The following is a 15,264-nucleotide window of genomic DNA, read 5'->3' on the forward strand; positions in this document are numbered from 1 at the left end:
AATGTGGTTTCGTAAAGAGATATTTAAACCTTGTTATCTACAGCCACATCCTCAATAAAAGTCCTTTCTCTATTATATCTTCCAATGGTAAGTGGAAAATTAATAAAACGAAATGCCAATTTTATGTTGATACAAAGGAAAACTAGGAAGAAATACATTAAAATGGAAACCTATTCTTATTCTATATCACTAAGGTATCTAAAAATGGTAATCGTCCATTATTTTCTATTTCTACATAACATACACTGGAACTTTTGGTTTATCTGTTTCTCTAAGTGACTCATGAATAGTTCAGCCAGCTGTTTGATTAGGAAATAGATTTGATCCTTATATATTTTATATAAAATTATTAGATTCATTGAGTTTTGATTGACCATCATTGATCACCATACGTTGTTCTACCTCTTGCTTCAATGTGCTTCTTCGGAAACCCAAGTTTTGTAAAATTTGGCCTTTTTTAAGATCCACACAATTAACTGCTGATTTATTTTGGTATTATATGCATAGATTATGTACCTCTCTAAAGGTTATATACAGAATTTCATGTACACTTAGTTAAAATTTCAATAAACAAGTCGAGGCGAGCTTTCTCTTAAGCTGTTGATTATTATACGTGAAAACATAAGAAATACGTGCAAGGTAGAAAATGTAATTGACTGAGTACTAAAACGAAAACAAGAATGGAATAGTCACATTAGTAGAATTACAAGCTAAAGACTAGTGCGTATAGCAAGGTAGAAGAAGTATTGGTCGACCGAGAAAGAGATGGTGTGAAAATCTGGATCCAGGAGGCTGAAACTGAATAAGAAACAGGTTTTAAACCTACCATACAAGAAAGAAGAAGAAGACTATTAAACCATTTCTTTTTTCAGCCATTTATACTATAATTTTACTTCTTTGACGGTTTTCAATATAATACCTTCTTATTTTTGTCGTTTTAAGCTAAAATATCGTCTTTTTTGACGATTTTTAAAATCATTTCGAGTTCACAGGTACAAGGACATATTTTGATCTGCATTCGCAGTTTTCATCCTAAAAAGAACCAGCCTACACTTTTGAATCTACCACCTTACTTTTTACAGTGTATCACTATACAATGTATTAAGTTCATTTGTGTCATCTTGTACATCTACGTCAAAAATTATGAAAAACAATTGTATTTTGTACTTGTCACTACAAATAATCATCATCATCATCAAGCCTTTCAATCCCATGTGGATTATGGCTATCGCTTTTGACGCTTTAAATCCTTTTTTTTTTAGGTGGATTACTCCTCGTTTTGTAATTTTTATTTTCTTTATAGTTTATCGTTTGTTTTGGCTGCTTTTGTTATTATTTTCCATTCTTTTCGGTTCTGGCGTTCTGCTCTCCAGTTTTCTATATTGAGTGTTCCTCTATTTCGTTTCTCCTAGTTTTTCTCGGCTTGTCCCTTCTCCTTGGCCACAATGGGATCCAATGCGTTATTCTTTTGAACATTTCAATTGGTTGTCTTCTCATTATGCGCACTACAAATAATACTAATTGTAAAATGTCGTGGTTGAGGATATAATTCACCGATGTTAAGTTTACACCGGAATGGTCAGTGTCAGTAAAGAATAATCAGTATTGCTGTGGCTAAAAATATTCATAGCAACCCTCGTATAATTATCTATTTAGTGCGTATAGAAAAAAGTATGTTTATTTATTTAAAAACGATTTCTTTTTGAGATATGCAAGGCTTAACGTAATTTTTTTTACAATAAAATATTAATTTCGAAACGTTTTTTTCGGGCAACGAAAATCGGCGTCCATTCAACGGATGCTAACGATATTTCATCATTATATTTATCTTGAGTATTTGGTGGATTTTATTTTGTTTGTTTCAGATATACCAGATATCCCCGAAAGCATTGGCCAACTTCGAGCTCTTAGAGTCGCAGATTTCAGTTCAAACCCCATACCCCGTCTTCCACCAGCGTTCAGTCAACTCAAGTCGCTCACCGTATTGGGTCTTAACGACATGTCGCTTACTTCTCTTCCGCAAGATTTCGGTCAACTTACATCACTTACGTCATTGGAACTTCGGGAAAATCTACTTAAAGAATTACCCGCGTCGTTGTCTAAGTTGACGAATCTGGAAAGACTCGATTTAGGAGATAACGAGATAGAGGAATTGGTATGTTAATGGATATTCAACTATTAAAATTACCCAGGTGTGCATTTCGAGTTGCTAATTTCTATTAAGTAACAAAATATTGTTGATATGAGTCATAAAAAATATGATATTATGATTAATATTTTAGTAGAAAATTATCTGATCGAGAAAATTGATTCGTTCAATTAATATCTGTTTGTTTTTCATCGTATATTGCCGTATTTTGTTAAGAAAGAGGAAGTTCTAAAGGCACTTAATATCATTATGGACGCAATTGCTTTCACAATCATTAGTTGTAATGACTTTAAACAAATTTGTAGTGAAAATTGCTCTTTAAAAATCATCAAAAAAAATTATAACGCCAGAAACTAAATTTTTACTATTTTTGTTTATAACTTTTCTATTTATATCTCCTGTAGGGTTGCTAGTTTACGATAAGAAAACCCTTCGGCACCGGTTTTTCCAATGTGGCGGCCGAAGAGCAAAAGTGGCGATTGCACAATTTTGAAATTAACTACTCACCCTTCTACACACGAAAAAATAAAATTACGTTCACTAAAATTGTTAAGTGCTGGAAAAATGTCATTTCAATTGACTATTATGTTTTCTCAGTGTATCCATACTTCTTTCTTGTATTGTAATCTGACTTATCAGTCGATTAAATCGTTAATTTTTTGTCGTTTTGTGCTCTTCGGTTTTTACATTTTCATCGGACAATTTTCACTTTTTCCATACCAAGATTCAAACAGCCGTTTTTAATTATCAAGGCAGAACTGGATTCCTACCATCAAACTTAACACAATAAATACTATCCAACTTCCAAATTTTGCCTTCTTCAATTATATGATTGTCGGAAATTCTTTTCTCAAGAAGAACGCATGCACTTTTCTTCCTGTCAAATGATTTTCTCTCTTTACCTCTCTTCACATCTCTCTTCTTTAATAAATCTCCAAATTTTCTTTCTCTCAAGGATTGCTTCAAACGTGCATGTGAAGTGGTTTTATTCATAGCGGTAAATTACTTCATTTTCAATTTCAACAGCAATATCGCAAATGTTGACATGAATTATACACTTATAAGATAAATTTGCTGACAGATTTTTTACAATTCATAATCAACAAAACCATTCTAGCATTCATAGGCATTCCTTTCAACACAAATAGTAACAAAATCGATATTGAACCAAAAAACTTTATACAAGTACTAATGGCAACAAAAAGTTAAAAGTTTTGTGGCTCTTTGAAAACTTTTAATTTTTGGCTGACCCCTGAACTATTTCAATTTCTTTAATTTCTTATTTCTTAGACCTTTTGATATGTTTGTGTTTCTAAACGTTTCAAAATTATTGAAAAAAAAACTAATTTTGAAACAGAATAGACTTTAACATCAATATCATTTTCGGGAGTCGTCTTGTACTTTTTTCGATAACATCGCTGTTTGGATCGTTTCAAACTCTTGTCGTAAGTCAAGCTGATACTTCCAAGATTGATTCCTGCTTCCAAAAATTTTGTGATTGTAAATGATGATGCAGACTGTCCAACTCGTCTTTCATTTACTCATCTCGATACTATATTTTTTCTATTTCCAGAAAAATTTTCACGACAACTCACTCATAAGATTGTTAAACATAAAAAAAGCGTCCGAAATGACCTAAATGTTATTGATAATTATTAACATCTTCAGGTTGAGTTGGGAAAGTTTTTAGACAACCCTCTTGCATACCTGTGTAATTCGGTTTTTATTTTGTTTTTTTGTAAATTTTCCGAAACAACAAGGATTTTCTATTTCAGCCATCACATATAGGAAAACTTCCTGCCCTCCAAGAACTTTGGTTGGATCACAACCAACTACAAAGTCTCCCTCCAGAAATAGGACAACTAAGTAATTTAACGTGTCTCGATCTTTCGGAAAATCGGTTAGAATATCTTCCCGAAGATATCGCAGGTTTGGAAAGCCTAACCGACTTACATTTATCTCAAAATGTATTAGAAACCCTACCCGATGGTATAGGAAAATTAGAAAAACTTACCATCCTAAAGGTAGACCAAAATAGATTGACTAGTCTCAATTCTAACGTCGGTTTTTGTCACAACTTGCAAGAATTGATATTGACTGAGAATTTCTTGAGCGAATTACCGATCGAAGTCGGAAAATTAATCAAACTAACAAATTTAAACGTAGATAGGAATAGCCTAACGGCAATACCTGAAGACATAGGCAATCTTTGCGAATTAGGCGTGTTAAGTTTAAGAGATAATAGACTTACGATGTTGCCAGATTCATTAGGAAACTGTAGAAGACTTCACGTGCTAGACGTGTCGGGTAACAGGCTGCCTTATTTACCCTATATGCTTCTACAGTTGAGTCTTAAAGCTGTTTGGTTGAGCGATAATCAAGCGCAGCCTTTATTAACCTTCCAAACCGATACCGATCCAGACACTGGAAAAACGGTTTTAACGTGCTTCTTGCTACCTCAGCAAGAATATCAACCGACGATAGGTGAGTTTATTGTAATTTTTGTTTTTCAAAAATATGCGATTTTCTTTTTTTATATGTGTTTTAAATCGTGTACGATTTTCGAAGCGATATTTTACAACTTTAAAGACGAATATCTCAGAAAATGATGAAAAATTTACGGTCTAGATACGTCGCAAAGATTTCATTTAAACCAGAAATACATATATTTAGGGGTTGGGGTTAGAACGTCCTACGACGTTGTCCGATGCTCATTTGCCATTATTTTCCATTGTTGTATTCTTCCTTTCTTAGCTCTTGTTCGTTTATTGATCGCTTTTTTACTTACATGCAGGTTTTCCTTGGTCTTCCTCTTTTTTGGTTTTCTGGTGGTACAACAAGAAGACTTAAGGGATTCAAAAGGAAAAATAATCATAGATGATGAAGGAATTCGAACAACTTGGTGTGTATATATCAAAGAACTGTATAATGACTCTAGATCAGAAGAATGAAAATGGCATTTGATAAAGGCGAATGCGACAAAGTTGGCAAATAAAAATATTCTTAAGAATAATCCACGCTAGAATCAGAAATAAGTGCGATGTAGACAAAGACGAAACTCAATTCGGCTTCAGAAATGGGTTGCGAACACGAGAAGCACTTTTTGCACTGAATATATCACTACAAAAATGCCAGGACCAACGGAAAGATATACTTGCTGTCTTCATCGATTACGAAAAGGCATTCGATCGAGTACAACACGACAAGTTAATAAATACATGAAATGAGTTGATAGTTCCGATGTAAGAATCATCGAAAAATTGTATTGACGCCAAAGAGCGGGGGTTGGAATCAACGGAAAAAATGCAAAATCTTGAGAGCGGTTAAACAAGGTTACATACTCTCACCACTACTGTTTAATTTGTATTCAGATAAAGACCTTTAAGCAAGCTAAACGCATTACTGAACAACTGGATCCCGATAAGGACATAAAATGTAGAATTGGGGTAGCTCGTACAACATTGAGAATGAGATCAATATTCTCTAATCCGGAAACGGAAACATATGGTCAGTTCTCTTAAATGGTGTCGAAGCATGGACTACCATTAATCGATTGGAGACTTTTGAAATGTTGTTATATAGACGCATGCTCAAGATACCGTGGACAGCTATGCAAACAAACGATGCAGTCCTTAACACAGCAAATGCGGTTCGTGAGTTGGTAGTTAACATCAAATGCAGGAAAATAGCTTATTTGGGACACATAATGGGTGGGTAGCCGGTTGATTATGATGGGTAAAGTTGAAGCCTCTTGGTTGAAGAATATTCGAGAATGGACTGGAATAAGAGAAGCAGGACTAGCTCAAGATAGATAGAGTTTTGCCATGCTGAACGCCAACGTCAAGGGGACTTGATACGGCGCGCTAAGAAGAAGAAGGTAGACTTGCGTCTGTCATTCTGTGAACATACCAGTACCATACCAATTGTTTCTTTTCTATACAAGACTGTCTCTTCTACACTCATTTGTTCCTTAACTCTCTTATTAGTCACTATTTTTAATCTTGATGTCTTAGATGTCCTTCTCATTGCATCCATTTCTGTAGCTTCTATTTTCATTTGTTTTTTCAGTCACCACGTCTTTGATCTATACATTAACGTGCTTTTTGATCATGGTGCCTATCTCTATACTGTATTTCCTGTTTTTTCTTTTTTATTTTCGAGTCATTCTCCTTCCAATTTCTACGAGTTTTATCGCCATTTATACAATGTAACAGCTTTGTCGACTGTTTCTTAACTAAATGATTGCTCCACAGGTAAATTGATGACCTTATAATCGTGGTGGACATCCTCAACTTTTGCCTGCACATATCGAAGACCTTTATAGCCTTTTTCGAGATACCTTTGACGTGTGTGTGATTATTACACAAAAGTCTGCTATCCAGGAGTTTTCCTGGATACTGTTTGGGTTTATTGATTCATTCAAATTTTGAATTTGGGTATTCAACATTTTTCTGAGATACTCGACATTTATTTATTGTATTGTTTGAAATTCAAATTTAATCATTTTAGTCTTTTAAAGTACTTTGTCAATTTTTTTACGGAGGTGCTAAATAATTGGGCACAAGTACCATTTTGTTATACAGTATTGGAGAAACGAAGTTTTAATTTATCACCACACCTTTCAATAGAATCTTACGGTTAATTATAGTAAACTCAATATTTCCACTAATCTTCCATTCCTTCCTTTGACTAACCTAATTATTAGAATCGAAATCCATCATTATTAAAACAAGAGTGGTAAGGTTCTTTGACAAAAACATGATTACTGTCGCTTTAAATCAAAATTTTCCTCATAGATCATTTCCAAAATATAGGATTCGTTTTAAAAGTAGTAGGACATTTATTTCTAATATTTATTCGTGAGAATAGTAAGAACGATTCTAATTATTCAAAGTAGCACGAGTTTTTCAGCTTTTGTACGCTGCCAGGAACGCCTGGACCGAAATGTTCAATTACTGGGTCACGACCGCCTCCACCGAGCCGTGATACTTCTCTTTGAGCCTTGATTTTATTCTCGGGCGCATTTTCCTCAAGGCTAAGTTATCGATCTCAAAAACTTGGGTTTGAGAATTGCTCAATTGTTGAGCAATCGTTTTGGTACTCATCGTACGATAACTGTTGAATGAATTTTCCTCGCGACATATTTTTGTTGGTATTTCCCTACTTTCTCGGAACAGCTTGTGTCACTCAAAACCACCCGACCTAGCTATGGCAGCATCACCGGAGGCTTCTTCAATTATGTCGTGAGTGATCGCACGACGATGTTTCCGTAAACGTTCTTTGAAATTACGAAGACCTGCTATGCCACAGCTTTGAATCATCATCATTAGATTAGTGGATATCCTAAGTAAATCAATATTTCGGCATTTTTTCTGTTTTCAATAAAAGCGAAGTTTCAAATTATTCGGAAAATTCATTTGGTGCGATCAGCTGATCTTTAAAATTACCAGGCTTATTCCCAGACGATTATTCCTTCTTTGGAGTCATTAAAACAAAATTTTTCATGATACGAAAGTGCTACAATTATTATTATATTGTTTTTTCATATAATTCTTCACATATAATCGTTTTGCTGAAACCGAATGTCCTCAAAGTTAAGAAGAAGTGATATAATTATGGGAAGGAAGAGGAATTTTGAATATTTATTTAGTATTTCCATTAATCCTTTGACGTAGGCCCCTAAAATTCCTATACAAACATCAATTGTTTAGAGATATCAAGTCCGTACAGTGTTTACTTTCCTGGTAGAGGGATTTTGTTTACAATGTTTACATAAGTGAACATACAAAATTTGTCTTCATTTGTCCTTCAAAGCAACGGTAACCATTTCATTTCAAAATATGCCGAGCAGTCTTTGACGCTCATCTCTCGTCACTTGTTCTAATGCTTATCGATTTCGATTCTAATAAATCCTTATTAAAAGGTTGGATATACTGGAACAGTCAATTGTCCCGATGCTCTAATAAAATTAATTCTGTAGATTCGAAGTAAGTTGATTAAAGTGTTTTTTTTCCAATACCGTATATATGTAAATGATTCAAATTTTATTCTGTTTGGTATACATTTTAGAACATTTTTTAACAACCCGTTGACATTTTCCTGCAAACCGCTTTTATATGTTGTGTGGTTCTATTATTTTTTTGTTATGTGTTGTATTCTTGTTGTTAAAATTTGTTTTTCTACAAAGCCGCAGAAACAACTGTAACAGAATTTTATCCAGCATCGTTCAAAATTGTAAATTACTGTACGTGGATTATTCGTAGTTTCAGTTTTTTCTGTTGCATCATAATTGTCGTACATGGTGTGATAAAATTTGACTCGGAGTGGTGCGTTTAAATTGCGCGCGTAAATCAAATCGGTTAAAGTCTTTTTCCTAAATTGATACAACCTCTTTTAACGTTAGTTATACAGCAAAAAGTTTGTTAGGAATTTCGTTTCAAATGGAATTCCGACGACGAGATCGATAAATATGTTGCTAAACTATTTGGAGGAGTTTACTCTAAGTATTTGGGTGGCTCAAAGGATTCAGTGAAAGTCGTCGCAAACTTTTCACTTGCAAGTAGTCTATATACCTCTATCAACGACCATAGCATAACAAGTTGCAAGAAATGATGCTCGAAAACCGTCATAAAATGACGGGTCGGATACTAATAGGAAGTACCAAAAGAACTGAACCTTGTAAAAACTGTTTACAACTCCTTCACCCTATAGTTTGCGTGATAATTATGGGGTGGATAAAAACTTTTGACCGGTGGTGTACCTTCTAGAACTATTGCCCATAATTTGTCCTAATCTGATATATATTTTCAAGTTAGACGACTCAAATATATGAAATATTCAACAAACAGCAAAATGTTTCATAACATTAAACCAACGTCGAGTAGATGCAGCCAAAAAGTTTATAACAATGTAGCTGAGGACCTTATGTTCATGGCGCTTCCAAATAAGCTAAAGTCTAAAAAGCCATGTCAAAATCTAAACCTAACCAACCAAATGGTCAAACGGTCATTGGGAGTAGTACTAGTGTGTTTTGAGACGTCATCGTAAAGCAATTCGTCTTGAACGACCAGGTTCGCAGTCAAAACAGAACCACCGTAGTCGCCGGTTTTGACTTCCTGTGATTTCTCCACTTTCCAAAACTCCGCTTCGGGGAAGTGTATGAAAAATTGGATCGAGATTGTTTTGGTTCGAAAACAGCCCATTTTGAAGTCAAGAATAAAGATTTGAATCAGAATACGTAGAAATGTTATTTTTTAAATCAGTCCTCGTCAAATTTTATCACATACCCTTGTAACACTAAATTTGCTGTTTGGATATTTTTTTTTTGTTGTTTAAATTGTGTTAGAGAAATGACTACATGCGTTAAAAATTAATTTAACCTCATAATGAAAACACGTTTGAAACAATGTATACTTCTAAATGCATTCAATTTCCTTCAATTGGAACATAGAATAACAATAAAATAAAAATATTATAGTACTTGTTCAAATGGTTAATAACTTTAAGCTGTAAATACCATAGAAATAATATTGAAAATAGAAAGAGCGAGCTTGTTCACGTCGGCTCGAACTTCTGATAAAGAGAGTAAAAACATCGATATACCACTATCTATCTCCCTCTCTACTCTATTCCGATTGGAATTGGATGACGTCGAAGTTTCGAGCGGTTAGAGAGGAAAAGGAATCGGAAGCGAGGAGGGAGAGATATAGATTAGGAAACCGATGCTCTTTCTTTCTTTTCCAACGGTACAATTCCACGTACATGTCTCTGTTTTTCTCTATCTTTGATATTGACTCTCATGGTAAATAGACACGTATTTCATTTTGTACGTTCACTTTTTCTAACACAAAGCTTAACTCGGCACTTCATATTTATCAAAGTTTCTTCCTTTTTTGTTTTTGTTTTGTTATCTTGTCTATTTATGTGTAAAGCACCTTGTTTTTTTTTCTTTCTCTGTCTTCTGTGTGCACCCGCATAGCTTCTGATGGTCGCTTTTACCACCACCATCATCACCACGATTTAACACCAGGCCTTTCTAATGGTAGTACATTATCCCGTACAGATGGCGCTGTTACCGAAGACGAAGACGACGACGATTGGCGGGAGCACGAAGCCAGTAGAACGCATTCCGTTAAATTTACCGATCCGCAAGAAAAAGACAACAGAGAGGTGAGCACAACACTTCATACTACGTTGCGGTATATGGTGGGGGTTTTAACTAGTTGTAAAGACAGTGCGGTGAGATGGTGTTGCACGGCTAGGACGGGAAATTTGAGTCGGAGCAACAGTTATTACATGTTAAATACTTTAAGAGAGTTGGATCAGTTGTATAATAACAGAACCGAATATTCGAATGACTGATTAACTTAGTAAAATGAATTTTGCTTAATTTTTCCATTGGGTTTAAATTATACGTAAAGAGTATGGCTGTGAATGGTAAACAAGTAACGAATTTTATATTTGCAAGAGAATTAAATGATAGGATATTTATTGGTTGTCTACGTGAAAGATTCGATGCTCGTTTCTACTGCTCCACCGACTTGTAAACGATTGACGTACAATAGAACAACTAGAGCCTCCAATACGCAGAGAAAGTTCTCGATCAGTCGTATAACCATTTTCTAAGTTTACTAAGCTAAGATCTTACGTTTCGGACATCTAAAGATGAGTTTCCGTCTTTTCACTTCATCATCTCCAAGTCCTTTTCCATTCTACTGCTCCATTGACCTGAAAACGATTATTGTGACAAGATAGAGCCTCCAGTACGCAGAGAAAGTTCTCGATCAGTCGTATAACCATTTTCTAAGTTTACTAAGCTAAGATCTTACGTTTCGGACATCTAAAGATGAGTTTCCGTCTTTTCACTTCATCATCTCCAAGTCCTTTTCCATTCTACTGCTCCATTGACCTGAAAACGATTATTGTGACAAGATAGAGCCTCCAGTACGTAGAGAAAGTTCTCGATCAGTCGTTTAACCATTTTCTAAGTTTAATAAGCTAAGATCTTACGTTTTGGACATCTAAAGATGAGTTTCCGTCTTTTCACTTCATCATCTCCAAGTCCTTTTCCATTCTACTGTTCCACTGACCTGAAAACGATTATTGTGACAAGGTAGAGTACGCAGTACGCAGAGAAAGATCTCGATCAGTCGTTTAACCATTTTCTAAGTTTACTAAGCTAAGATCTTACGTTTTGGACATCTAAAGATGAGTTTCCGTCTTTTCACTTCATCATCTCCAAGTCCTTTTCCATTCTACTGCTCCATTGACCTGAAAACGATTATTGTGACAAGATAGAGCCTCCAGTACGCAGAGAAAGTTCTCGATCAGTCGTTTAACCATTTTCTAAGTTTACTAAGCTAAGATCTTACGTTTTGGACATCTAAAGATGAGTTTCCGTTTTTTCACTTCATCATCTCCAAGTCCTTTTCCATTCTACTGTTCCATTGACCTGAAAACGATTATTGTGACAAGATAGAGCCTCCAGTACGCAGAGAAAGATCTCGATCAGTCGTTTAACCATTTTCTAAGTTTAATAAGCTAAGATCTTACGTTTTGGACATCTAAAGATGAGTTTCCGACTTTTCACTTCATCATCTCCAAGTCCTTTTCCATTCTACTGTTCCATTGACCTGAAAACGATTATTGTGACAAGGTAGAGTACGCAGTACGCAGAGAAAGATCTCGATCAGTCGTTTAACCATTTTCTAAGTTTACTAAGCTAAGATCTTACGTTTTGGACATCTAAAGATGAGTTTCCGTCTTTTCACTTCATCATCTCCAAGTCCTTTTCCATTCTACTGCTCCATTGACCTGAAAACGATTATTGTGACAAGATAGAGCCTCCAGTACGCAGAGAAAGTTCTCGATCAGTCGTTTAACCATTTTCTAAGTTTACTAAGCTAAGATCTTACGTTTTGGACATCTAAAGATGAGTTTCCGTTTTTTCACTTCATCATCTCCAAGTCCTTTTCCATTCTACTGTTCCATTGACCTGAAAACGATTATTGTGACAAGATAGAGCCTCCAGTACGCAGAGAAAGTTCTCGATCAGTCGTTTAACCATTTTCTAAGTTTAATAAGCTAAGATCTTACGTTTTGGACATCTAAAGATGAGTTTCCGTTTTTTCACTTCATCATCTCCAAGTCCTTTTCCATTCTACTGTTCCATTGACCTGAAAACGATTATTGTGACAAGATAGAGCCTCCAGTACGCAGAGAAAGTTCTCGATCAGTCGTTTAACCATTTTCTAAGTTTACTAAGCTAAGATCTTACGTTTTGGACATCTAAAGATGAGTTTCCGTTTTTTCACTTCATCATCTCCAAGTCCTTTTCCATTCTACTGTTCCATTGACCTGAAAACGATTATTGTGACAAGGTAGAGTACGCAGTACGCAGAGAAAGATCTCGATCAGTCGTTTAACCATTTTCTAAGTTTACTAAGCTAAGATCTTACGTTTTGGACATCTAAAGATGAGTTTCCGTTTTTTCACTTCATCATCTCCAAGTCCTTTTCCATTCTACTGTTCCATTGACCTGAAAACGATTATTGTGACAAGATAGAGCCTCCAGTACGCAGAGAAAGTTCTCGATCAGTCGTTTAACCATTTTCTAAGTTTAATAAGCTAAGATCTTACGTTTTGGACATCTAAAGATGAGTTTCCGACTTTTCACTTCATCATCTCCAAGTCCTTTTCCATTCTACTGTTCCATTGACCTGAAAACGATTATTGTGACAAGGTAGAGTACGCAGTACGCAGAGAAAGATCTCGATCAGTCGTTTAACCATTTTCTAAGTTTACTAAGCTAAGATCTTACGTTTTGGACATCTAAAGATGAGTTTCCGACTTTTCACTTCATCATCTCCAAGTCCTTTTCCATTCTACTGTTCCACTGACCTGAAAACGATTATTGTGACAAGGTAGAGTACGCAGTACGCAGAGAAAGATCTCGATCAGTCGTTTAACCATTTTCTAATTTTACTAAGCTAAGATCTTACGTTTTGGACATCTAAAGATGAGTTTCCGTCTTTTCACTTCATCATCTCCAAGTCCTTTTCCATTCTACTGCTCCACTGACCTGAAAACGATTATTGTGACAAGATAGAGCCTCCAGTGTGCAGAGAAAGTATTCGGACAGACCAAGATGGATTTTACCCGAACATTAACTTGCTACATATTAAAATATTTACAATGTTGTCAATATGTGGATGACGAAAGTAATATTTGGTACTTTTTATTATGATAGGAATTTCAAATGATTTACACAAAAAATTAAATGACTGGAATGAGTTTATTTTATTATTTAAGCGTTTTCCTCAGAATATTATCGCCATTGATTGATACGCAGGTTCAACGGAACCAGTCAGACGAGGTTTAACTATTCTTCTTTATCATGTACGATCCGTATTTTGGAGGTTTGCTATCATCATAGCTATTTTGACTTCGGAAGCTTCGTCTCCAAATAAGTCAGATAGTGTGAAGTTGAAACCATTTTCGAAGTTTACTAAGCCAAGATCTTCTTCCCTTTCCAATAAATCTACAATTCTTCTTTGAATTATGAGCTGCAGGATCTAAGTCTCATGATGAGTTTCGGTCTTTTCACTTCATGATCTCTATGTCCTTGTTCATTCTACTGTTTCATCGTCCTGAAAATTGAGAATTGGAAAAAATACTTTAAAATTTTTTGCTCACTTTTCCTTTATACGTGAATCTGAATAGGATCAAACTTTCGATTCATTTATATTCTAACTGTCTATATCTTCATGAGCTTAATCACATTATATACGAAACATGTTTAATATTCGATTTATTTACTTGATTTGAATTGAATGATATTGCTCTAATTTCCCTCGCTTGAGACTTGTTAGTATCACAGATCCTCTTAAGTAAAATCTCAGGAGGTAAGAAGTGCATCAGATGGAATTTCCACTGGATGGATATTCTTCATTTCTTACTCAGTATATTGTAATTTGACAATAAAGAATAAGGAATAAAAGTGTCTAAGAAGCGACGATATGTCAACTAAAAAACTAACTAGAATCTAAATTATTTATATACAAGATTTAGAAAAACGGTTTAGGTGTGCGTGAAGTGTTTTTTGAACCTAATGGTAACTAAGTGAAATTTTTGTTCGAAGTATCATTTTTTTTTAGTTGTGTTGATTTTTATCGAATAGGTTTTGTATAAAGATGAAAAGTGCAAATACTTTGCACGGAAACGATTTTATACCCAATCAAGAAATATTCTGTGATATTGAAGGTTAGAAAGCTTATAAAATGGCTATAACAAACGATAGTTTGGAACCATTGCCCATGAAATATTAAAAATCTTATAAAAAAATTAATTATCTCATATAGAAGTAAAGTATAAGGTATTTTGTTTACGTTCGTACCATTTTTTTTGAAATTTTTGATGTTTCAATGACTTTAAACCTGTTGATCAAGTAAAAGACTCCATAGATATCCTGTTAATCTGTTTCAGTAAAACTACTTAATCTAATCCTGAAGTCTTTCTACTTTTCCAGATGTAAGGCATGTTGGAGGTTACGTGGACTCCCTTTTTCACAGAAGTTTTCATTCTTTCCTATTCTGTGTCTCATTCAATTTCCTCTGCCATCTTAATTTTTTCTCTAGAGCTCCTCTTCGGCCTTCCTTTCATTTCGTGCTTCATATTCCTTCTGTTCTAATCGTTCTCCTCCTATTCTTATAAAATGAGTGTCCATATTTCTCAAACGTATGTCAATATGGGTTTGGTTACTTTTACATATATTTGTTTTTGTATTTCCTTTTCGGCTTGGCATTGCCTTGAATAATCTTCCAGCTGCTCCAATTCTTTCGTTTATCTATTGTTCCTATCTGGTGCTAGTTCCACACCAAGGAATTTTTGCAGTTTTTTTAGGCAGTTTGCAAGTAAACTTTTCAAGACATTCATTTCCATTGCTGTAAAATGATAACCCAGTAGCAGTTGAAAGGACAAACTTAAAGGTTTAGGAGGCGTGAATCCAATTTAATTAGATAGAAAAAGATTTAGTTTGAATCCTGCTTATTTTGCACAAAAACTAAAAAAGCCACGTTTTCGAGAGGAAAACTTCTTGAGAACTGTTTAAGAAGTTA

General features: G+C 34.8%; 1 protein-coding gene across 22 annotated transcripts in view; it reads left to right on the forward strand.

Annotated features, from left to right (window-relative positions):
* The window catches only part of LOC130891747 (protein lap4-like), a 173,724-nt gene that overhangs the window by 33,516 nt on the left and 124,944 nt on the right, over positions 1-15,264 (forward strand). For 13 of the 22 annotated variants that reach the window (XR_009058948.1, XM_057796664.1, XM_057796667.1 and 10 more), the window contains exons 3-5: positions 1,866-2,155; positions 3,925-4,633; positions 10,128-10,318. Coding sequence is in view for 21 of the 22 variants with exons in the window: in XM_057796664.1 (XP_057652647.1) it covers positions 1,866-2,155; positions 3,925-4,633; positions 10,128-10,318 (1,190 nt within the window). In the remaining variant the exon portion in view is untranslated. The remainder of the gene's footprint in view (positions 1-1,865; positions 2,156-3,924; positions 4,634-10,127; positions 10,319-15,264) is intronic. The other 9 variants (XM_057796665.1, XM_057796671.1, XM_057796675.1 and 6 more) reach the window with 1 other exon arrangement.

This window comes from Diorhabda carinulata, chromosome 3 (genome assembly GCF_026250575.1).
Source record: "Diorhabda carinulata isolate Delta chromosome 3, icDioCari1.1, whole genome shotgun sequence".
Taxonomy (NCBI): Eukaryota; Metazoa; Arthropoda; class Insecta; order Coleoptera; family Chrysomelidae; genus Diorhabda; species Diorhabda carinulata.